The sequence below is a fragment of the Dromaius novaehollandiae genome, chromosome 9 (genome assembly GCF_036370855.1).
Source record: "Dromaius novaehollandiae isolate bDroNov1 chromosome 9, bDroNov1.hap1, whole genome shotgun sequence".
NCBI lineage: Eukaryota > Metazoa > Chordata > Aves > Casuariiformes > Dromaiidae > Dromaius > Dromaius novaehollandiae.
Window position 1 is genome coordinate 22,508,607 of NC_088106.1, and position 25,596 is coordinate 22,534,202.

The window sequence follows — 25,596 nt, forward strand, 5'->3', positions numbered from 1 at the left end:
CCAAAGCGGATTGGTCTCGCAGCGCTTTTATTGGTGGCGGGCGACACGTTGTAAAGTTAGGACTCATTAAGGAAATTCCATAAATGGCTTTGGTTAATAAGACTGAAGTAACTTGCTGCTTTAGGAACGCATTACTAAAATCCCTCTCCGTTTCCCATTTGGAGAGCTTCATGAAAGAGAGAAAATGAGTAAGTACAGGAAGGGCTCACACCCAAAGAACAAGCAGTGGCTGGGCCCAGGGAAGGAGAGCGACTGTGAAAGAAGCTGCGTGCTGTGCTCTGGAGGCATGCAAATAACAGGGGAACCCTAAAGGGTAGGGTAGGTGATAAATGACAAGATGTGAGAGTGAGTCATGCAGTAAATATTGAAAGTAACCTTTCCTCTTTACACATCTGTCCTAAAAAAAAAAAAAAATGCTTGGGCATTTTCTATGTTCTCCATAGGCCTGGAAGCCAGTGGTGATGGTGGACTTTTATCTCTAGCCAAGGGCGAAATTTCTAGGATGACATACCTATTAGCCAGTATTGAAATGTGTTATTAATGATCCTAATGAGTTTTTTCCAAGTGATGTAAAAGTAGCCATCCGTGAAAGCATTGCATTTATGAAGATGATGTCACCGAACGCTTGCCAACCGCACATGGGACCTCATGCCAGTGGTGCAGTCATTGATATGCCCTGGCTTCGAGGAGGGGAGAACATTGCTGATTTCCTCCCTCAGGGAGAAAGAGCCAAATTAATTCTGCCTTGCCAGAAGGGAAACATGCCATTTCCGGGCATGTTAGACTAAGGGCCTCGCTGCCAATCACAGTGGGTTCCTATTCCACTCCCTCTTAAAAATTGGCAGTGTCTCCCTGTCAGCTGCCATTCCTTAAGTGGTCATAGAATAAACCAACTGCACCCTTTTTGTTGTGCTCTGAGTGTGTGTGTGTGAATGCAGGTGGACATGGGTTAAGCAACATGCAGCTCTGCAGTAAACACAAAGAGGCAGCTGATTTTCTGGCAGTGTCAGTAGAAAAGTATGGGTTTTATTTATTTATTTTTTTTAATGTCTCCAGGCCAGCTTTTAAAATGGCTCTTGCTGGAATTAGAAATCAGTATCCCCTGGCATAGGATTGCTCATTAAGAGTGTGTTGATTGTTAATTTTTCACCTGGGGCTAAAAGGACATCATTTGATCTCTTTGAAATGTCTCCTGCCTTGATTTTGAATAAGTAAGCCAGCAATTTATGATTGCAGCCTGGGCAAGTAACACTCTCCCTTCCTGTTTCTCCATCTAGCTTGCAAAATCGGATACTACAAGGCTCTCTCGACAGATGTTGCTTGTGCCAAATGCCCGCCTCACAGCTACTCCATCTGGGAAGGCTCTACCTCCTGCACCTGTGATCGGGGCTTTTTCCGAGCTGAAAATGATGCTGCCTCCATGCCCTGCACTCGTAAGTTAGTCTTTTCACAGTCTTCCCCATCATCATCTGTTTCTTTTCTTATCTTTCTTTTGCTGTGTATGTATGAAACATTGCCTGGAGATTTGTGTCTCCCTTTGAGAAGTGTCCTGCTTCTGATGGCAGCATTCAGTAGCTCTTACAGCCCTTTGCAGATGCAGTAAGTGTTTTGGATCACGCATCTCGGAGAGAAAACATTCGTTCTCGGCCCTGATTTCCTAACAGTGGTGTGGCTGCACTGATTCTTGAGAGATTACTGTCTAAATAAATCGGGGGACTTGAGAGGAGACAAAGCAGAGAAAGCAGAGTGACTTGCACACCTCAGTAGTGGAGCTGGGAATAAAATACAGGTCTAAGTTCCAATCTGAGGACCTGTCCTCTTGTCCTTTTAAATATTAATATTTGTAGAAATTGTGAAAGATTTTCTCATAATTAAGTGACATAGGGAAAATATGTAATATTTATAATCTCTTTAATTGGCTCAAAATACAGCTGGTGACCCTTAGGAACATAAAAGTTTTCCTCTGAAAGTGATGGTAATAACAAATCTTAAATCTTAATGAAACAAACCCCCAAACTTTCATATATTTTATCCTTGGTATATAAATACATCAGATACAACAAATGGAATTATGCTTTAGTTCCACCAGAATTTTTTCAGCAGGGAGAACAAGGCATAGTGCGCTGAGCACACCCACCAAGTTACTGGAAAAACTCCTTGTTCTGTGTTTTGGTTAATGGCTTCCACCGCCAAAGACCTGGGAACCTAGACATGCCCTGGTGTTAAATTGTGATCATCTAGTTCTTTGATTCTCATTTCTATGGGAGCAGAATGGTTTGAAACAATAAATAGAAGGGCTGTATTTTACTAGGGGATGCCCATGTGTGGCTTTCTCTGAAAGCTAATGGAAATGCTTCCAGATTTTTGGAATTCGTCTGTGTATTTATGTAGTATGTTTGTGTCTGTGAGTGAGGGAAGGATGATATATTTCTTTTTTAACATTTTAATATAATCCAAATTCATTTTGGAGATATGACTCACATTTATTTAAATCTTAATTTCTCCCTTACAAGGCAGAAACAAAGTACGTCCATAACTAAGCCAGCATTCATTCCTTTCTCACACTCCTTCATTCCAGCTTCTCTTCAGTGATCAACTTCTTTTCAGCTGTGAGTTACTGCTGGTGGTGGTGAAGCAGATCTGGGCATACCCAGGTGTATCTGCTTGGTAGGAAAGCAGAGAGCTCCTTATATCCCTTGCCAAGCATTGACTGGGGATGGAGGTCTAGTTTATCATCAAACTCTGCTGAAGTGGGTAGAAACATGCTTTGACAATATAATTTACACCACTTCTCTAGGAGAAATAAACCTGGACCATTTTCATAGTGAAATTGCTTTTTTGTAACAGCAAAGCTATTGCTCAGAAGGTGCACACTAAAGAACATCATACCAACAAAAGTTTCTTATATAGCTCAGGTCCTAGTGAGTGATATCCTGACCAAATTGAAATAAAATTAGTAATCAAATGCTTGAATTTAAATGGGCATGTGCAGTGACTAAAGTATGAGGAGAGAGCTCTAATATGTAGCAAAACACTTCCAGTTGAGGAAATTGTAGGCAAATATGTCTGTTCACTTGTATGTGCAAAATGTACTCCTATAAGTTTAGCTCTTTTTTTGTCAAATCTTGGGCCTACCTCTGGCACTCTTCCTCATTCCTGTTTTGAAGGTAAATCACAGTCCCTGATCTTGGTGATCTTTTACCCTGGAGATAGGAGAAATGAAGAAGACAGAATAAGGGCCGTGGTCCTGCTCTCAGTCTTCACATCTGCTGTCTAGGAGGACTGGAAGTACATAGAGGCAAGCCAAAAACACAATCTCAAGGATACCAGGCCTGCGTCTGGAGAGATCGCACCTTGAATTTTTTAGTCACTAAATGGCTTGCATTTGTGTGATCCAAGGTGAAGGAGGATCCAGAGGTTATTTCTGAGCTGGCTCATGGAGCGGCTTTGCTCCCCTACCTGCTGCTTTGCTCTCTGACATCCCCTCTTTGAGGTCTGCTGTAGCGATGTTTGGAGGTTGCTACAGCGGTGGCACCTACACCTACGAGCCCCGCTGGCTGCGAGAGCCACCCTGCGCGTCGCCCCTCCGCACTGTGCGAGCAGCGTGGTGCCAGAGGCTCCTCGAGGGCCGTCGGTCTGCCCTCCTACCCACGCCGCGTGGCCTTCTGCCAGCTCATTTGAGGCAAGTGACAGAAGCCATTTCAAGGGCCTCTGCTGAAGGAAGCCCCTCCGGAAGACGCTCCCCGTTTGTCTGCCTTTCCTGACAAGATGTGGAGACAGAAGGGAGCATAAACATCAAAGGCTCTTTCAGACGGATTCAGACTCTAATCAGTTCTTACCAGTTGGTTAAGCCAGGTGACAAACCCAATTCCCTTGTGCTGACAGCCATAATAATCAGGCACCTTCTTTGTTCATTATGCTCCCTTTAACCCTGGTATTCTCATTCAGCCCTACGTTTAGTAATCGCTCAGTGTGACGGCACACTAATGAAGAAATAAAACACAGTATCTGAGATCCATTCTTCTAGCAAAAAGATAGACTCTGCTCCATTGGCTTGTAAAATCAGGTTTCTGTTCACTTGGAGAACTATTAGACCAGGTGAATAAAGGTAACATTGGGTAATTTGGAGGGAACACCTGAAATAGACTGTGGATTGATCCTTTCTTTATTATTTCTAAACAGTTTTTAAGATTAAGAACTTCAGGCTTCTTAGGATGTGTTTTTGTAAAGCTTTGACCCGTGGCCATTGATTTCCTTTAGTAATAAACAGGCTGGCCTCGTCACTTATCTCGCCTTCTAAGCTGGAGGAGGAAGACTGTTATAACTTTTCCATTAGCCTGATTGTGCCAGAGGATGAAGGAGAATTAGAGATTTCCCTTTCCTTTCCTTCTCACAGTTCCCATGGTAAATAATACTTTCTGAGATGGTGATCAGAAGAGTTACTCCAGAGGTTTCAGTTTTTCTTGTTCTGCAACCCCAGTATCTGGTATCTTCTCTGTCTGTTGTTGAGTTGTAAAACTATGCTTCATCTTCAGTTAAGCCAGTCATCCTATCTAAACAAATAACCCAAACTCTGGTTTCAGTATTCTATTTTATTTTATCTCTACTGAAGTGAGTAGTTAGGCCTGGTTTAAATCTCCTAAAAGTAAGAGCAGAATGTGGCTGGGTGCGAGTGCAGAGGACCGTGGAGTCGGCTGTGTTGGAAGGGGAGGCATAGACACCCTGACATATACGTATTTACTTATGGCAAACCTGAAGGAAAAGATGCATATAGGGATGCATCACCATGAAGGAGTAGAGCAGCTGCCTCCTCCTCATACGCAAGTGTCTCTGCAACTCTGGGTCTGCCTCATTGACTAAGCTGGGAATTCAGACTTTCAGTTCTGAAGCACAGTGGACTTGTCAGCTGTGTGCTTGGGCATGGAGACGTTATGATTGACCTGTAATACACTTGGGCACAAACTGAAGAAAACACGGTCATTTTTCCCTTCTCAAGCACAGCAAAAGTTATATTAATGCAACTATTCAGTCCTTCATTAGTTCTCAGTACTTGCTCAGAAGATGGGTCTGTCATGAGGTTAGCAATCTAATGGAGAATAAATCGCCTTACCAATACACAAATTTGTGAGGCAGAAAAGCAACCAATTTAAGTAATGATCTTCATTTTCTGAATTTCCTTTTCCATAAGGATGTGGACAGTAGATTATCTGTGAATTGCAGTCTGGCGTAGGCAGGTGCAGTTCCCACCCAAGTTAATAGATGTTGGTCCTGCGTCTCCACTGTTAATGAACTGGGTTCTCTAACTGTTTCTTAACCAACAATGCTTACATTATGAGTGAGTATGGGACAGTTTTGTATTGTTTATATTGTCCATTTGATTAAGATTATTAATGATTTTTAATTGGAAGCCCTTTACAAAAGAGAGATTACCGGCATTGACTGTCCAGCCTGAAATCTGTCTCAGTAAATGACCCTGAATAATTTAGTCCGTTGTGCCACCCAAACAGTGACTGATTGATTGATATTTTGGCGTGGCCTGAAATATTTCTAAAACGGTTGCATTTAAGACAGTTTATACCAGAGAAGCTTAGAGCTAATGAGGGCAAATTTAGTGAGTTGCAAGAGAAAAGCGCCTGCTTTAAAAGGGCTTTCTCCAGTTTAGATTATGAAGAAATCGAAAGATCCTGACTTCAGACAGCAAACATCACTTAGTTGTCTTTACATTCCCCTCTTCTAATTGAATTTAGTGCACTGCTGTATTTCCTCCAGAAAGTATATTGTTTTTAAATTACCATTTCAGTGCTATTACTCAAGGCCCCTGCTTCTAATGCTTTCTGACAGTTATCAACATAATGAACCATAATGAAATGATGAGCAATCTACAGTGGAAACTCAATGTGAATTCCACTAGTGCTGTGTGACTGTGTTGTTAAAATTTGAATGCGCATTAAAATAACATGGTCATTATTTGTTTCCAAGGTCAAGGTTTTAAAAATGGTTGGAAAGGTCTAAACACTTTTATTTTGTAAATGTTATAGTCTTAATGTGTGCCCTCAGCTCAGTCATCTGTACTGCATTCAGAATATCTGAGAGAGAAATATTTGACCAGCATTCCCTCCCGCTCCCCCAAAAGAGTGCATTTACCTGCCTAATAACTATGCTTGCAAATGAGTAATTACACAGGAGCTGATTATTTGAGCATATGTTTATTATGATTGCTTAGGCTTATAAATAAACAAATGTGCTCTTTTTTTCTTGAACTTAACTTGTGCTTCGTCTGAATTTCCAGGCAGATGCTGATTATCACTGCTCTCGTTTTTAAAGATTAAGAAAGTAGGGTACAACACATCATCATATGATGAGTAGTGCATTGCAGGTAGCTTTACATTGACTTTGCTGTACTTCCTTCTCAGTGCTTTTGCGCACTTGCTTTGGGACTGTTCGTTCAGTCTAACCTCCTCTGTAGTAGCCCATTGTATGTAACACGAAGTAATGACAATACAGACTGATCTTCAGAAGTGAAATTTTACACCATAATAATTCTTCCATATCTTTATGACAGCAACCTTTAAGTAAATTATTTTGTTCTTAGAACATATGTAAAGTTCTTCATCATGTACACAGTATATTAAAATGCCTTTTAAGGTACAGTGTATTGGTTGCAGCAGAGGAGAGAACAGTTCTTCTCCAGGTCGCTGGGAAAATGCAATCCATCATTGTCAGACCTATAGGAAAGGATTGTGACTGACGGGAGTTTCAAAGGAGAAGGCTCTCCTCCCCTCATCCGTGGTCATGGACTGAAGGGATTGAGAAAATGGTGGGTAAGGAAGGGAGTGGTTATGGGCAGAAGAGGAATCGGCTATCAGGAAGGCTTCGGGAGGAGAGATGGGAGTCATTTGACAATGTGCATTTATAATCAGTAGGCTTGAAGTCATCGCTCCTTTAAATACAGCAACTGTTTATTAGCTGTCTTCTGATTTTCCTCTGTCCAGAACTGTAAATTAACAGAGACATTTACTCAATTAACTGGGTGCTTTGATTTGGTTAGTCAGGACTCAGTTCTGTAGAGCCATTGGAGTAGATTAGAGGACTGAAAGAATAAGAAATTCAGGAACTGGGCCAATGACAGAGTTACCTATTTTTCTGGTTGGGACTCTTTCCAGTCAAGCTGTCAAGTAACCTTCTGGTATTCACAATGGGATTTGTTTCTTTTTGTCTAGAAAGTGTGAGTGGACAGATATATAGTATTGTCTGCAGACAGGTTTTTTGAGAATATATGATAATATGTCTTACCATTTCTGGCAAAGCAGAGTGTTCTTATGTGGCAGTTTTGGAAAGGGAAATCCAGAGCCCAGGGTGGCACCTGTAAGCATCAGTTTTCTCACACCTCTGCCAGTAGTAATTGGACCTCCTCACTTAACTCCCTTAGCTTTGAGAGCAGAGGAAATATCAATTGCATTGTTCTCTGTGTTAAAGAAACAAAGCCTATTGTGAAGCTGGTAACCAAGGTTCCTTGGCAAGTAAATAGGAAATCGTACATGCCAGGAAAATGGGCATTTTATCGTTGGCCCTAGTCCAAGATCCCTAGTTTGGCAGAACTCCCACTGAAGTCAAAGGAGTCTTGCCCGAGTAAATAAATTAGGAATTGTTTACCAAATCAGATGCCTTATTAAAAACCAGTTGTAATGCTAAACATGCACAGAAAGGAGAAGGGGGGGAAGCAGATGACTGATATTTCAAGTGGCTGCTGCATCTTGCGGACTGTTGACTTTACTCTCACTAGTTGTAAAAACCCATGATCTATAGTGATAAGTGGTCAGGAATATCCAGGCAGGCAAGAAGCAGGGGTTGTCCTAACTGTCAGCTGCTTGTGTAAAATAGCCCACAGCAACAGGAGACCTGTCCACAACTGCTGAAAGAAGCAATTAGTGGCAGCAACATACACAACTGTCACCGGAAAGTGCAGGCTTTATTTCTGAGCCCAAACTTACACAGCCCAGCTGTTTACTCTGCGTTATAACTTGTCTTTCAGATGGGTAAAGATTAACAGCAAAGGCTTATCTGAAGGGCTTCACCGCTCACATGCTGAAACATTATTGACAGCTTTGAAGCTGGACATGTTTAATGAAGCTTTATGAAATAGGAGGTGGAAGCCAAGGTGCTTTCTCTTGAGGGCTCTGCCTGGCACCACTTTCCCAGACATTTCAGTGAGGCAACTTAAGAGTTTAAAGACATTGATTATTTAATAATTACTTTCTTTGCATCCACTTTGAAAATGGTAAACTCTTTATTTCACACTCAGCTTTGCCCCTGAGGAGATGAATTTTAGGATCATGATTGAGTTAGGAAGCATTGATTAGAATTGCTAAAAGACTGTCAGCACATTAATGGCGTAGTGAGGCCTCATCGAGAGGGACGCGTGATGGTCGCATTGGCAAGGCAGACAACGCAACTAAAAGCCCTAGTGCAGTCATACTGTCTCTCAGTACCCAAGCTAACTCCTTCAAAGTTGCTTGTTGTCTTCAAGCGACATTTCGTTGTTCTCTGTAGACATGCTCCAAAGATCCTTGGAATTGTTCGTTGTCTGGATCCTTACACCTCTTTGCTTGTTCTCTTTATTCTTGCTGCGTTACACAAAAGCTGGCTCTCAGATCTCTTATAGCAGAAGGTGTGTTATACTTCTCACCACTTCTGATACTGCATTTCCAGTTAGATTTTAGTGCTGTTAGATGGTTGGATGTGTACCCCCAGGTGCCTGATGTTCCTGTAACTTAACTCAAAGACTTAACTGCTTATATGTAGTATAGCCAAGGCCAAGTTGCTGATTCAAATCAGTCCAGTGCATACTAGGCTCCTTTTAAATTGCAGTGCGTCACGGCAGTCTTTTCTGTTGTGTAAATCTTATTTCTTATGTAGCAGATTAGCTCAAGGTTTCTAAATACTCTGGTTTCCCTTTGAAATCACTGGAGATGGAGGGTCAGCATCTCTCTGGGGCAGGCTTATAAAGAAGATTCTTTTGTTAGTCCTGGTCCAAAGCCCGTTGAAGCCTTTTGGTCTGCCTGGTTGACTTTGATTAACAAGCACTCGTAGTTTGCACTCTGCTGCATTTAACAATATGTTTAAAAGGTTTTTTCAGTTCAAGGGGGGAGGTTAGAATGTTTCCAACTGCTATTATTTTACTGTTTGTTAGAATCATAATCTTTATAGGTCTATTTTCTCAGTTCTGAGAAAGAGAGGTGATATTTCCCTCAAGGAGAGCATGGGAACAGTTAAAGAAGATTAAAGTCTTTTCTACATGCTTGAGGTTTTCTGATGTCTGGTGGGAATTGCCAATGAAGCTTCCTTCTGATTTCACACTGTCAGGCGAACGCAGACTGAATGAGGGGTGACAACCCACTTGAAAATAATTATCCATTGCCCTGGCTGCAGAGGCATCCGTTAACCTGATAGAGGAGTGTGCTTTTACACACATGCACATCCAGACTGAGTAAATTATTTTTTTAATCATTTACTCCTTCCAGTGATCGAAAGCCTCATCCTGCTCATTACTCAGCCACATACATATCTTTTGAAAACATCTTTCTTTTAAAAGAGACTACATTTTAAATGCACTGATCTGGTGACTGACAGGATGCTCATAATGAAGTCTTTCCTTCTTGAGGGTATATGTTTGAAATACCTCCGTTAGCACTTCCATGAAGAGTGTGGGTTTCAGCTTGCTTTTTTAATAGATCTCCTCCCACAGATATATCTTTCAAGGTAATAAATATTAACTACTGCAGGTTAATAGTAAACAGATGGGGCTACAGTCCAAATACTGATAGTATCAGTGTAATCCTTAATGGGTAATGTTGCTTCCAGAATAATCCACTACCGCTGTTAGTGGCTAAGGACTAAGTTGGCACAAAAAAGAAAGGAGCTGCTTGGTGAGGAGCCCTCTGGTAGGGGCACTGAGGATGGGGCAGGGGAGTGTGGGCAGACAGCTCCATGCCGAGAGGCCTTTGTTTTGGGTGCTGTCAGTGGGTTTCTCATGAGTACTAAATTCACTTTAAAGGCATAATGTGTCAAAATCCTGTGCTGGATGGAGGGCTGGAGAGGTTTTTGGTTTGTTCTGTGATGTTTTTGTTAGTTTTTGAACCTAGGAAGATACCCTCTAAAGGCTACTCGGGGTCTATTAAAAGTGCCCAAACCAAAGCCTGCAACTTTTATCTTCAGTGCTCTGTCCACAGGGCCCCAGAGGAAAGAAAAAATAAAATCTTTCTTCACCTATAGCTCTGGTTTATCAGTCCAGTGAAGAAAAACTGTTTGTTACCTTTGTTGCTTTCGCTCTGGATAAAATCCCATTGCAATCACCAGCTTCTCTAAAGGCCTGCCCAAAATTTCAGGCTGCTGGTTGTCTAAAACTGAGATTGTGACATCCTAGCAACAGCAGAGGACCAAGTTATACGTTCCTCATGATGTATTTTCATTATACGGGACAACAAAGTCACTCAGGAGCTGTTTTGCCTGGAATCATTTATTTCTCTTCTCGCTGTCCTTTAATCCACGCCTTCTCACTATATACTGTTGCTGAACTAAATTAACTGGTTTAGTGAAGACAGTATTCTCTATGTCAAACAAGTCTGTCTGGTCCAGCTGTAGAAATATGTAATTGAATTTACTGCATACACCCAGAGAGGCTTTCGGAGAAGCGCCTTGCTGGGCAGATCAGTAATAAAAATGTAAGATGTAAAACCAGTGATATTAAAACCTTTGTCATAGAAGCCATTTAAATAAAAGTTCCCCAACACAGAGCATTTACAGTTCTACCTTATGATCCTAGGGATAGTTGTTTCCATAGGTATTTTCTGGTTGCATAGATCAGTTGGGTTTACAGCTGGAGGGAGAAAGGGTAGACGGGCTTGGTTTGAGCGGCGCTGCGTGCCTGGCAGACCGCGTCTGTACGCCTGTCTCGTCGGAGTCCCCGAGGCTCCAGGAGTGCAGCTCCAGCCCTGTCGTTTGACGCGGGTTTGTAGTAGACAGTTTGTCTTCCAGACGGGGGAAGAGGCCTTCTCCTTCTGGACTCGTGGCTCAGCAGCGGTGCTGAATTTAGAGAGTCCTCACACATTTTGAATGCCGGGATGTGGTTAGGCCTCGGTCTTGGGCATGTGGAGGATCCTGGTGTCTTTATTTTCCTTTTGCATGCATGAAGGGACTGGGCGTGATTGATCCTTGAGGAAGGCAGGAACATTCGCTCAGTTGCAGCTAATCTTCTTTGTGCTGGTTGCCTTCGAAATGGCTTAGTGGATTCGTAGGGATACACTTTCTCTTTCCTGACAGAACAATCTTGCCACTTTCACTTGGTTGAATCTCCTGCAGTTATACTGTTATTCTTTGGTGGCATTAGAAATAGGGGGCTTTGGGATACCTTCCTCAGCAGGACAGTGTTAGAAGAGGAGGCTGCTCAGGGGGACTAGAGCTGTCTTCCACCGCATTACTTCAGGCAGACTTTGAGCCAACAGTCTCTTAGGGTCCTGCAGCGTGTTGGGCAGCCGCTGTAAATGCAAAATACAATACTCTTCGCAAATAAACAGCTCCTTGAAAAGTCTTTATGCCCAGTGGTAGTCTGCACCCACTTTGCTGGGAATACATTTTTTCCCAGCATACGAGCCCATCACCCTGCCGGTGCGCTTTGTGTGACTCCTCCTGGTGTGCCTACGCCACACATTGGGCCTGCACCCTGTTTTGCTTCACAGTCGTGGTCCTTCGCCATCTGCACCACATACAAGTTTGTTCAGCCCTGAGTGGAGAGAGGAGAGGTCACTGTTGGGTCTTCACTCCGAGGCTGGACGTGAGCAAGTGTGGTGCCTGGGCCAGAGTCTGATCCCTGGGTTGAATCACGAAGACTCTTTAAGTATGCCCGCAGAGACCTATAACCTTCAGAGGGAAACAGCACATGGATAGAATAGCACACGGATATGTCCTGTGATTTGGAAGGTAAGAGGGAGCTGGTCAGCTGGCGGTGCTTTTCCTTGTTTTGGATTTCAGCAGGCTTTTTATTAGTCTTGTGATGGCTTGCTGGAGGCCTCTGACTAGGAGAGGGACTTGAGCCTTTATAGGAAAGGAGGGAGAGAAATAGTGATGGATGAAAGAAGTTAAAATGCAGCCTGAGGTTGTGGAAAGAAGGCTAAAGTATGTCTGTCCTTTGAGCACAAGTCAATGTTCGTGCTGTTAACCTTTTAAACACAGTAGTCTTCCTGAATATTTATTTGACATAGGATTCAACATTGTCCTTCAGTCAGACAGACATACATGTAGGTGAAAGACAGGCAGACAAGTACTGGTGATAGCTTATTGCAGCTTGAGAAAGCCAAGCACAATCTCTATTGCCCAATATATTTAAGTAAATCTAATAAGAGGGTTGAGGAAGAGATAGTAAGATCAGCTTGACAAAGATTCTTTGTTGCTAAACAGACTCTTCAGTTTTTCCCTGAGCACTGTTACACACAGTGGACTTGCTCCACCCAAGGCTTTTCCATTGGCTTCATGGCTCACTTGATTTAGGTAGGTTTATTGTGAGGCAAGATTTACGGGAATCCTGCAAGATTTATGGGAGTCCTAAGAAGGAATAAAATAAAAAGACTTCCGTTTTCTATGTCGTCTGTAGGATTGGATCCCCAGTGTCTGCTCAGGGTGCGAGTAAATGAGCTGGGCGAGGGACTCTGCTTTCAGGCCCCATGGGATCAGAGCGTGTCCTCTTTGCCACCCTCACCCGAGACTTGTGAATGGCTGTGCAAATCCGTTGCTCATGTTTTGTTGTCTTGGGGTGGCGAGAGGGAGACTCTGACTACCTAAAATCATAAAATGAACTTTAAAATGGGTTATTTTACAAAATTAAAGTTTCTCTTTTTTTTTTTTGTTTGGTTTTTCTTTTTTTACTCCTTCGGGAGGCTCCCACCTTTTCAAGCTTTTGTGGGCTGTGGGACGTTATTAGCTCCATGCTTAAAGAATGCTGAATTGTTCATGCAATATCATGACTCTGTCAGCAGGAGTTTTCAGAAAAATGCTATAAATCATGGGACTGGTGATACAATCAATGAGGTTGGCAACAGTGCTTCAGAGGCACTGCTCCTTATCTCCCCTCTGATCTGTCCCATAGCTAGATTTTTCTCCACGGGGCCACAGAGGGTTTCTATGCGCGTGCAGTAATCTGGCTGGCAGGACAAGTTTTTCCCGAGTGATCTGCCAGCCTGGCTTTATCGTGGAGCAGCGCTGACATTTGGAGCCTTCCATGGCTGCAGAAGCTTTTCCTCTCATCTAGCAGCAGTGGCTGTGTTGTCAGGAACAAAGCAAATCCTGCTGGCCATTGAAGGAGCAGATAGACCCTGTGTTTCAACGTCTGAAACCAGGCCCATCAATCTGAAACTGTTCCCCACTCCCAGTGCCAATAGCTCCATCAACAACTGTGCTCCAAAAAGAAAGGAAATTGCTTTTCCCCTAACTGTAACGTCAGCCCACCACTGGGAAACTCCCCCGCATCTTCCTTTTCATGCTGGAGGTGGTGCACTCATCTCCGTGACCTGCAAGCATCTGCTTCCCTAGTTTTCCGCTTCGTTGCTTCTCTGTTTAGACACTGCTATGCCCTGTCCCACATACTAATTACTGACTTCTTGCTTCTGAGGAGCTTGATTCACTCTGGCACATTTTCCCACGTGAAACTGGACCTAGAGCCTTGGAAAATATCTTAATGGACATCAGAGTAAGTCGGAGTTTAACCCCAACGTGGCTGCAGCGCCTGAGCTAAAAGGCACGCCGTTCGGCCCGTGGGGCTGGCAGCGGCAGCGTGAGCCGGGCTGGTGCCGTGCCTCGTGAGCAGCGCCCCGGCCTGCGGGCAGCCCCGGGGAGGTGGGTCTCGCTCGGGCGCGAGGGGCTTTCAGGCAGGAGCACGGCACCCCTGTAGCGCAGCTCTCCAGGACACGCTCCGGATCGGCAGGCTCGGTGGTGGTGTTACCGCAAGGGAGCGGGAGAAGTTCTGTAAGAAAAAGCCATTTGTTTTTTCTGTTGGGCTCTCGCTATAAAGCCCTCGTGTTTTCCCCAGGAGCAGGTTTTGGGGTTTGAAGCGGCGAGGTACCGCCGGGGTTCCCGCAGGCACACGGCTTCGGCGAGGGCAGCGCCGAGCTGCGCAGCAGGCACTCCGCGTTGCAGGCGGTGCGGCTGCTGGTTTCCTCCAAATGCTTTTGCTTATGTCCTTGCCTTGCTGACGGTGCTCAGGGACGCGTCGTCGCCTTGCCTGCCTGCCCTGAGCAGAGAGCCTTGGTGTAGAGGAATTTTGTGAGTTCTGAGGTAAATGGGGTTTAGTTCAATTCCTGCTCAGTAGTTCCTGCGTTATTGCTCGAGTTCATGATTTCAGGAGCGTCTTCCACCTCATTACACTCAGCGTATTTTTAAAAGCAGGTTTATGTGTTTGTAGGCTAAGCAGAGACTGCTTTCTGCTGCCTGAGCGCCCCTCTTCAGGGACCTGGGATGCCCAGTGCTTGCGAGGAGGAGAGCTGGCGATGGAGGGGCGGCGCGGGGCTGCGGCTCTGGAGATTGTGACTGATTCCTAGATTTGCAACCCACGTCTTGTGTGCCCTTGTCCACACTCCTCGTCTCTGCGTACCTCGATCCCGCATGACAAATGCAGGCTAAACCAGTTTCTTTCCCTTTTATTTATCTGCTAGTTTCTAAGCTCTTCGGAGCAGGAAAGAGCTCTTGCTGTGTTTAGTCACTGATCTCTGAGCAAAAGGTCCTTGTCCCTAGGAGCTCTAAATGCTGCCAGAGTATAAATAAAAATCCTGAATTGTAGCCTGGTGGTGCGAAAGGCAGGAGCACTCGCTATCACAGGGGCTGGTCTGCGGTCTGTCTTCCTATTGCAGTAATCCTACCTGTCAGCCCTCATTAACTCAGTGACGGTCTTGCAAAGGTTTGGCAGGGAGGGAGGGCTTCCCTTTTTCTGAAATGAATATATTCATTTCATATTTTTGAAGTGAGCATGGAGAAACAATCCTGGCTCAGCTACTCTTGCAGTGCAGTCCATTCATTTAGCTACTGAAGATAAGTAGATGCATTTGACCTCTATGTAATTTAAGATTTCTTTCTTTACCTACCTGCCTCATCTACAATAAAAGTACTGCCTCCTGTTGAAGATGTGTTACATGCTGGCTGCTTCGAGCGTAGACCCAAGGACATGATGCAACCCTCAAAGCTTTTCCTCCACAGCATGCTCAGATCTCAGGCTTCCTTCCAGATGTACCCGAGGAATCCAGGCAGCCAGAATTCATCTAAACTATAGGCACCTTTTAAAGTTCTTAACCTCTTCATTGCTACACTTTAGTCACTCTAATTTCAGCAGAAGTTCACCATAATTTATTCAGTTCCCAGCATAGCCCGACAGGTGTTTTTATATCTTTGGCACTTGAGAGATTATGATTAATTTATTTATACACTAATGAAACTGTTGGTGCTGGCTGATTTTTTTTTTCCAATTTCATAACATTTGACAAATAACAAGCATAGAAGAATGTGACTGAAACTTGTAGGAATTTTCTCTTCATGTTTCTTTTCTGCCAGAAGATCAAATTTTTTTTTTTAATTCTTAATGTCAAATGTATTTTGAGACATTCAAGGAGCTTTCATAAGCAGTTACTCCTGTGTCTGGAATAAAAATTGTGCCTCACTTTGTGACTTTCTACAAAATTCTTTCCAGTATTTTGCCGGTCATAACATTTGTATTTAAAGCTCTAAGCATGAGTAGTTATTAAAGATGGCTTGTCACTAGGAGAAGGGATTTCAGGATCTCCACTGCCTTCCAGTTTGGATTGTCGCATTTTGCATGCTTCATTCTCCTCCGTTTCATTTCTGCTGGACACAATGTTTTAGCTTATGTCCTAGCTCGTGTCCTGTGCTACGCTATTGCGTCCATCACCAGAGAGCTATTGCCTTCTGCCCCAGAGGTGGCTGTGTTTTGCTGATCAGTGAAACATTTTGTAAGGCGTAAAATCTCTCATCTATCTCACAGGAGTACTATGAGTCATTCTTATTGCATTTATGAATATAAAAACTGCGTGTCTTACCTCAAATGTATTGCAATTACATTAAAAATCGCAGGATTAGCTCCTCCATTTTAATGTGCTTATTGGTGTTGAGCCTGTGGGGATTTAAGCACGTAAGTAAGAATTGTGCCTGTGCTTTGGTTACACTGTGAGGCCGGTTGTTGCTGGAGGCAGTTCGGCTGGCTGGGCAGAACCGAGGAGCTGCCTCCTGCGAGCTCTGCTCTCCGCCACTCTTGCCCTCCCTGTGCCCAGCTCGCCCCTTCCCTCCTCACTCACGCTGCAGCCCTCGCACGGAGGGAGCTCCTCCCCATCCTCGCAGGATTCCTGCCTGTGGTTCAGTTCCCAAAACCCAGAGCCTTGGTGCTGGATCCGTCTGGGGACTGTTTGGCAGCACACTTAGGAGGCATGAGTCTTACAAGTCTCCTAAGCCCCGTGGTGCAGAGCTGACCTTGGATCTCTGATACAGCCTGTTTCCAAGTGCTCTGTATAGTCCCTTGTTCCTAACCAGTTTTCTTCCCAATTCCTTTGTGTTCCCCAGCACTCCCTTACTGTAGCTTCCTCTCCCTTTATTCTCCTTCCTCAAAGCTGTAGTTCCCTGTTCATCTTTATGTCCACATCTCCTTCCTGCATCCTACAGTTTTTATCTTCTCGGAGTTTTTTTTCCTACTTGACAGGCTTCAGTTTTCACTGAGCATAATCTAACATCAGTCTGTTTGAAAAATACTGCATTTTATTCTGAAGCAAAAAATAATGGGAGATTAACGATTTCAATGAGAGTCTGCCTGTATGTAATGAAGGACCCTGAAAATTTCAAGTAAAGCAGGAGTTTGTGCATTTGATGCTTTGCCCGGGAGATCATGGAAAATGAATATAATACTATATCAATTATATGTTTAAGTTTTTCATAACGAATATAAATAGTGACAGTGAAAAACATGAATCTTATTTGATTGCAGTACTGGGCTTTCATGTTAATTTAGGTCTGAAAATACTGTTAATCCTTAAAACGAAGAGATTAGAGTTTGACTTACAAGTTGATTTTTCATCTTCATTAAGAACATAGAGAAGTAAAATTCTGTATGGTCTTTGCTACCGTTGACTTCCCTGGGAGTTGCACATATTCAGTATCACCCAGGATGCTAAATCTGGAGCTGCTGTGTTCATTTTTTTCAGTTTCTAAAAACATGTCGGCTTTTTGCTTTCTAGGCCCTCCCTCTGCTCCCCAGAACCTGATTTCCAACGTCAATGAGACGTCGGTGAACCTGGAGTGGAGTCCCCCGCAGAACAAAGGTGGTCGGGAGGACGTCTCCTACAACGTGGTGTGCAAGAGGTGCGGGGCAGGTGACCTCGGCCGTTGTCGGTCATGCGGCAGTGGTGTGCACTTCAGCCCCCAGCAGAATGGCTTGAAAACCACTAAAGTCTCCATTACTGACCTCCTGGCGCACACTAACTACACCTTTGAAGTCTGGGCGGTGAACGGAGTGTCCAAGCAAAATCCCAGCCAGGACCAGGCCGTCTCAGTCACTGTGACAACTAACCAAGCAGGTAGGAATCTAAATACAATTCTCTCCCTGCCTCTTCTGCCTGTTTTTTGGAAAAGCCGCAATTTGCATTAAACTCAGCATTAGCAAATGAATGCAGGGAGCCCTCGGAGTCATAACTGGGTCAATCCCTCATTTTCTGGGTTATGCGTGTGGATAGTTTACATTGTTCGGAGCTCGAAGAGCAGAGGAGGGTTTGCCAGCCGCGGGTGGCTGCGCGGCGCTGCTGCAGCACGCGGCGAGAACGCTGGGCGGCACGCTGCGGGAGCCGAACCGGCGGCCGCCGAGGGGAGCGCCCGGGGCAGAGCATCGCCTCTGCGCTCTGTCGGGGAGAGCCTGCACACGGACAGGAACATGCCCTCGATGCTTACGCAGGGGAAAATACGTGCTTGGGGAGCGCAGGATTGTGCTTATCCCTCTCTCCAGCCAGGGTTGTGCAAGATTTGAGAAGAATGACTCCTTGTTTGCTTGCCTGCTCGCTCGCTCGCTCTCCTCGCCCTGCAAAAGTCAATTAGGATCTGTCCCCTTGTTAAATAAGCACCTCCTTAACCGGCTACTAACAACATTTCAATTGATCAAAGCTGGCATTACTCTAGAAGTCATATATGAGCCTGCATCTAACTCGTCTGGCAGACTGAAATAGTACTTCTGTTTATACCTGATTATTTCAGGTACCCTAGGCAGTTCCCCTGTTTTCAGTTGTCTGTGCTTGACTTAGCAAATGCTGCAGAACAAGGTTCGGTTTCTGTTTTGAAGATCATTTGTATTGATTTTTTTGTATTATTTTTTAATTACACGAAAGCCTTTCTTGTCTGCAGACAACCAGAGTTTCACATACAGGGTTCTAGTTGAATTTTTAATTTAATGCACAAAATTATATACATTTGAATATGACACTTTTCTATATGCAAATTAGATATCCAGACTGTCAGACTGGCTACAAGACTGTCAAACCTGTTATCTAGTCTCTCACAGCACTGATTGCCTTCAAGTCTCGTAGATGTTGCAGGCATTCATCACCTTACAGCATAGCTTACACAATTATCATTTATCTGTAGATTTATAGTGTCCTGGACAATATAAACATTGTATATACTGTGAGTGCTATACAAATATTGTGTATTCTGTTTCCTAGTAGATCCATGTGAAAAATAGGAATGCAGAGTGTAAACCGACCAATCTGAGCTATATAATAGTCCTGTGCACTTCCGTATTAAGTTAGAGGTATACTTAATTTTGCAATCACAGTTACAAGCAAAACTATTGAGTTCCCACTGAAGTTCCTTTGGAAAGGTGGTTCTGGTTTTTTGTTCTTTATACATACACTTGATAGTATCCCTTTAAAATTATAATTCAAAAATTCAAACTATTACTTGGCCCAGTGAAAAGAAGATTAATAGAGAACGGGGACTATTACAGACTCTTAGGAGAGAGCTCAGGGAGACTGCTGTCTGTCATACGCTACATGAAAAGAGAAGGTTGAACACTGCAGCAGGGACAGGGGTTTTGTGCTATGAACGCCTAGCAAAGAGAGTATTTCTGACTGATTTTGGCATGTGTAAGGATTTGTGGATGCATATATGCATGAATAAGTGAGTGGGATCCATCTACTGTGTGAAAATTCTACCATCTTATGATTTAATATGCAACCCAAAATCTGATTGAATATGCAAATAAGCATTGATTTTGTTTATTATCCATGAGTAACAGTTCTTCACATCAGGAAATTTGTATTTTTGCCAACATTTCCAATTATGAAACATGCCCAGTCTATCAAATGCTTCAGAGGGCCGGAGAAAACTGTAGTGGTATAAATAAAAATTAACTCCAAGGTACCAGTGTTCTCCCGTGCTTAATGCAGCACTGTGGATTCTGCTGCATAGATCTATGTGAAAAATGGAAACGTGCAGCCTAAACCTACAGATCTCGACTCAGATAAATAGTCCTTACATATGCAAATAATCCCATTGATTCCAATGAAGCTGCTTGCTTGAGTAAAGGTTTGTAAAGTTGGACCCTTGGGTTTTACAAGTACGGATCTGCTTAATCATTGCAAATGCCTGTCCGGGGTGCATTAAAATTCTTACGCCAGTCATTTTCTTTTGCTATATTTCATTATAAAGAAATAATGTCATGGTAGAGCACTTCCATGGGCATGCTTGTAATCTTGTACCTTTCTCATATAAAGCTACCTTAGTTTCATTGCAGCAGTTTCTAATTTAAGACAGATTAGAGTCAAGCTCCTTTGTTAATGAAAGGGTTCGCCTGTTTTACTAATAAAAATGAGACTACCAACAGTGAGCATCTGTAAATTGCTCTATTGTATTGGCTATCTATGCTTGTGCTTTCCAGCATTTGATAGAAAATAATGTTACTAATGTGGTTCTTTGCTGATACAACCAGTCCTTTTGGGTCATATCCTGGGGAATTTGTTGGACTTGTTTGCAAGAGAGATATCTTCAAGTTAAATTCCTAGGGACTAGGAAATGTCTTAACAACAGTCTCGGTTTGACCTTAGAAATACACAACCATATAATCTGAAGAAAATATACAGAAATTTTAGAGCATAGTTTCAAGTGTCAGTATCAGAAATCCTAATGTTTGCCTGTTTGTTTGCGTTGGTACCAGCCTCTGCAGAAGGTATGCGTGCGGAGATGGGCAGAAAGCAATGCGGGATCAGTGTGCTTACTGGTATATTCACCACACGACTGCAGAAATGTATTGTAGTGACATAAAAGGTGCCGTTGAAAGGCACAGGTGTGTTTTGTGGCTTTTGCCATCTCATTCCTGGAGATAATGAAATGAGGCCATTTACTTTCCACCTTTGTTTAGAAACTATTTGCAGTTCCCAATATTGCAGAAAAACGTCTAAATAAAAATAAGCTTTTGTCATTCAAAGTAGGATCAAAAAGCATTTGAAAAAGTATTTTTCCCGCATCCTTTGAAAGATCCTGCTTTTTGTAGTTTTTTTTACAGAGAGGATCTAAATTTCAGGCTTTGAACCAAGTAAAAATTTCTGTCTCCTAGAGAAATACTTCAATGTTGTGATATCTTAAGAAATTTGAACGGTGAATTCAGCTTGCTATGTTTAGTGTAATAATAGTATGTATAGTATAATTTGCATGTTTAGTATAATAATTTTTTTGAGTTTTTTTTTTTTTTGAGATTGGAGCAGCCACTCTTTTCCCATAAAGATTAAAAAGAAATTAAAAAGGCAAAGCATGGAGTGCCAGGCTGGTGCAGCTTATAGCCAGCGCGTGCTGGGGAGGGCTGGTGTTAAGGCTCGCGGGCAGCAGCGGTGGCTGCTGCGGCCGTCTGCGTTTCTGATCAAACGAAATCACCGCTTTGTCCATCCTTTAAAAATGTGAAATGGCTTGTGGAAGGGACGCAGACTAGCAGTTCTGGTGCAGTGCTAAGAGGAGCTAATTTCCCTGAGAAACCCCACCAGGCAGTCGACTGAACGGCTCAGAAATCTCCAGGCGCTTTTTTTTTTTTGCTGGGGATAATGCTGCGAAGCTGTTCAAAATTAAAAGTAAATCTCTCAATAAAGAGACCTTGTTCCTGGCAAGCAGGAAGCTTTTGTTTTTTTGAAGAGGCCCCGAACAGTTTGTATTTTTATTAAAGCTCGCAGCCTCGCCGTGCAGGTCCCCCACCAGGGAGCCGGGCTGGCTGTTGGGTTCACCCGTGTGCGGGGGCCGCACGGCCGGGGCCGCGTGTGGTGCCGCTGCTGCAGGCGCCCGTGAGGGAGGGGAGCACCGGGGGACCTCCGCGGGCGCTGAGTGGGACGGAAGGGCCAGGCTCGCCCCGCTGCTTGCTTTCCCCCTGCTTTTCGTTCTCGTTTTATGAGGGACAGGCTCCTCTGCTCGCGGGAGCTGCGTGGTTAATGCTGCTGAATTAACAGGCTGCCTGGTGATTTGTTACCTTGTTAGGTTACCTTGGGCTCGGTGTTCCCTTAAGCCGACCGTCGCACCGAGATGGAGGCAGGATGTGCCAATTAGGATGAAAATATTGTATAAATAAATAAACTTGCTCCCTCTCCCACTGCCTCAGACTGGATGTTTTCAAGCTGCCCGTGCTTAGGGTCGAGAGCTGCTCTCTCTCATGAATATCTCAGGCCATTTTTCCCCTTTTTTGTGCTCCCGCTCCCCTCCCCGGCCGCTTTGTCTCGGCGAGCTGGGGCTCGCAGCCTGCCGAGCTGTCCGTCTGCGCTGCCCGCGGAGGCAGAGCGGTGCGGCCGGCTGCTGCAGCCCTCCGCCCCGTCGCGGGCTGCTCTGCGGCTCCCTGCGCGGCTGTCGCTGCCCGTTCCCAGGCGGGCGGTAGCTCTACGGCGTCTCCCTGCCGCCCGGGCGGGAGCGCGGCCGAGAGGACCCGAATGGATCAAGTATTCCTCCGGGACACACTCGGTCGTGATGGCCAAGGTGTAGTGACCCCGAAACATTCAAGTTCAGCGCAGGGAAGGAAAATTCGACTGTTACTCAGGTTTATTTAGCCTCTAGGTTTGTTTGTTTGTTTATGTTCTTAATTCCGTTACTAAAAGGAAAAAAAAAAACCGCAGATCCTTTGAGGATAATCTTGTCTTAAGTGAGGAATGGGGGCGAGGGAGGGAAGCAGGAGTTATTTGCTTCCAGATGACTAAAATGCTCTACTGGACTCTTTGGTAGGGAAATATTCCCATTTTGCATTTTGGTGGGACGTCTTTGAAAGCCCGTGTTTGCTTTCAAGTCCTGATTAGCATTCCTCACGTGTTGTACCGAGCAGCAGAGAAAATGCATATAAGATCTTGCATTCTGCCAGTGTGATTTAGCCTGTGCAGAACTAAATTTGCAGTCAGTAAAAAATGCATAGGCATAGATTGCCCTTGGTCAGCGTGCACTGCTCGTATTGACAAAGTAATAGTTGCTCAGGCAGATCAAAAGCAAAACATGCCATAGCCGATAAACCTCAGGTTTGTCAGTGTTTTCTTTTTAATACCCTGTTTCTAGATATTTATAAGTTATGTGTAAAGAATTGCTCCATACCAAAACATCAAAAGACATTGTTTTTAAGTAGATTTCAGTTGCAGGGGTTTTTTTAAGTGCCTGCATGAATGCCCTTAAACATCTACTTGAAAGAAAAATTAATAGTTATTCTGAAGATTGGTCAATCCATCTGATTCTCTTACTCCATCACCTTTTTGAGTATAATCCTAGTTTCAGTAGAAGTAACAGTAAATAGTTTCTGTTGCCTGAGAGCGAACGTGCATTTTCTGATTTTGTACGTGGGACGGAGGCACAAAAAGGGTGATGTGACATGTGCGTGTTGAGAATCTTATCAATAGGGAAGCAGTCAACGAAGTTAATTTTGCTTTCAAAACTAGTAAGGTCTGTAGCTGTTCTGCCTTCTGTAGTTTTATGCTCATTTATGCTCAGCTCATTTTTTTTTCCTTTCCCATGCACTCATTGTGGCCAGCTGTTCGTTGCTGTGTTGAAACATGATTGTGAAGGGCTGTATAACCTTGAGGAAGATGTCATTGCCAGAGTAGCCAGGGAGGGAGAGCTGTGAACTTGAGGACAAGATCATCACACGGTTGTGCCGGAGTGTCTCAGATGCGTCAAAGTAGCATAAGCTGGCAAAGGAAGTCATTTTCTGTTCTTACGTCCTTGCATCCCCCCTTCCCTCGGGCCTGTCGAAGAGCCTCGCGAAGCTCGTGCAGGTCAGCTCTCCGTTTCTCGGCAGGATGGGCTTTCCTGCCCGGCTCAGCGCCTGGCTCCGTGAGGGTTGTGGGGGCTCGAGGGGGGTCGGCAGCAAGGGCCCACGGCAGCGATGCTGCTGAAGGTTTTGGCTTTGCGGAGGGCAGGATTAACGTGTTCTCATAGCCGGTTACTAGGTCAACGTTTTGGACTGGTTGGAAAGTGTTCAGGTTTGCCCTGAGTAGCAACAGTCTAACCTGGAAGCTGTGAAGGGAGCTAAATTTATGTCTTTGCCCAAATACAGATGTCAAGGAGTGAGTGGGGGGAGGTTTTCCAAATGCTGGGCACAACAATATCTGTAGTCTTCCGAGAAGTCCAGGACTCCATTCAATTTTTTGGAACGTGCTTGCTGCCCGCATGGTCCCACCCTTTCCAGTCAGGTGTTCCCTGAGGCCAGGGGATGCCAGTAGTCTGTCCCAGGAGTCCCTCTCGCAGGCACACGCTCCAAGGGGGAAACTCCTGCACGTATCTGGGTGCGTACCAGCAGTCACAGCGCTCTGGCCCCCTCAGGTCCCCAAAAGCCTGAGTTAAAATGGTCTCTTGGCAAACGTCTGGATACGTGCCAGATGCCCAGAGCATGGGATGGGTGTTTGATACTTCCAGCCGCTGCATCTTTTTCTGCGAAATGCCAGAGTAATGGAAAAGGGGAGGTTTTTATTTTGCTTTTAAGGTGTTTGTGCTAAGGATGATGGATCGGCAGTCTCCTTGTTCTTCCAGTGGAGCTGTGTCAGGCATGAATTCAATAGGGAGAGAGATTCAAAACTAGTAAGCAGGGCCTTGAAAAAGGGCTGATACGTGAGCGTGACACTCTGAGTGATTTGTTGCAGCGTTTTATAGAACTGCAGGCTAATTGTATGCAACTTGCTTTTTCTGAATCGAAGCCAGTGTGCTTTCTAAGGCTTTACATTTATCTGCTAGACATAAGTAGCAATTTCTTACACCCCCCCGCTACTTTTTCCAGCAGAAGGGCTGGGACAGGTTGTCAGCCGCTGTAGAGTTTCACCTGCCATGATCAATGAGGGGATCTGACAGTTTGTACAAGATGACGACCTGCCTTACTCTCTTTTTCACTTGGCTCCTCTGAGGGAACTGTGTTTTGGCTTTTGCTGTCTGAAGGTTTACATCGAGGTGAGTTGCCGTGAGGAGTTCTGCAGCAAACCAAATGATGGAGTTTGGGAGACCACAGACCTCTCGGACGTGAACGTGGTAGGAGATGCACAGATAAGATGAGCGATCACAGCACAAGAAGTTTGGGGATCGCATGGAAATGCTCGGTTAGGAGCGCTTCTGATTTGGCAGATCTCCGGGCTCAGCGTGGGATTCCCTAGGAGCTCGGAGATGCTGTGTGTTGACTGCTTCGGGTTTCTCCTGCCTCATGTTTCCTTACCTGCCGGGATAAGGAACTTCTCCAAGCTGGCGGAGGCAAGAGGGAGTTTCTTATTAATAACTCTGTGTTCTTGCACAGGCTTTGAGTAATGGTCTGTAATGAATGCGTACTTACAAGTATACGTGCTACCATCTTAAAAACAAAACTGGGAAAACTATTGTTGGGAGGGATCAAATTATTATTTTAAGGTAACTACAGCTTTCCACAAAGAAATAATAATTAAAATAACAACTGCCTGCTTGCTGGCAAAGCTGTCTGCACCACCCATTTCCATGAATTTGTATTCAAGGTGGGGGATACAAGTCTTGGTCGGAAGGAAAAAAAAAAAAGAAAAAGTGCTTTCTAAAGATCCTTAGTAAATAACCAGCTTCAGGGTTCAGTGAGCAGCTTAGACAAGTTGCATGTCAGATAGTGCCAAGAAGTAATTGCAGCATTTGAATACAAGTTTGGTCACATTTTTAAAAAGATCTCATAGTTTGCTATGGAAAATGGAGGTCAGTTACATGCCCTCCTGAGGAAAAAAGCGCTTAATGTCAGGTCTGAGTAGCATTGACCATATTTTTCGTTATATAAATTCACTTTTAATAGGCACCTTGGATCATATGCTGATCTCAGTTATGCTGGTACAGATGAATAGTTGCTAAGCTGACATAGATCAAGATATGGTCCTGGAGCTTTTATTTGCTCTGGATTATTTAACGGCACATTTCCTTTCATTGGCAGTGCACCGACATTTAGCATTCTCTAAGCTCACAAGCCAGCCTCAACAATTCCCTTACACAGTTTAAAAGAAAATGTTATTTGGAAGGAGACTTTGTCCAAGGATGTTTGTGGCTACCAAATGTTTAGGTGGGCTTCTAAATTTTCTG

The 25,596-nt window shown here is 44.2% G+C and overlaps 1 protein-coding gene across 2 annotated transcripts in view; it reads left to right on the top strand.

The window, feature by feature from the left end:
* EPHA4 (EPH receptor A4) overlaps nt 1–25,596 on the top strand; it is a 107,127-nt gene that overhangs the window by 41,026 nt on the left and 40,505 nt on the right. For both annotated transcript variants that reach the window (XM_064516930.1, XM_064516931.1), the window contains exons 4-5: nt 1,278–1,433; nt 17,277–17,615. In XM_064516930.1, coding sequence (XP_064373000.1) covers nt 1,278–1,433; nt 17,277–17,615 — 495 coding nt within the window. The remainder of the gene's footprint in view (nt 1–1,277; nt 1,434–17,276; nt 17,616–25,596) is intronic.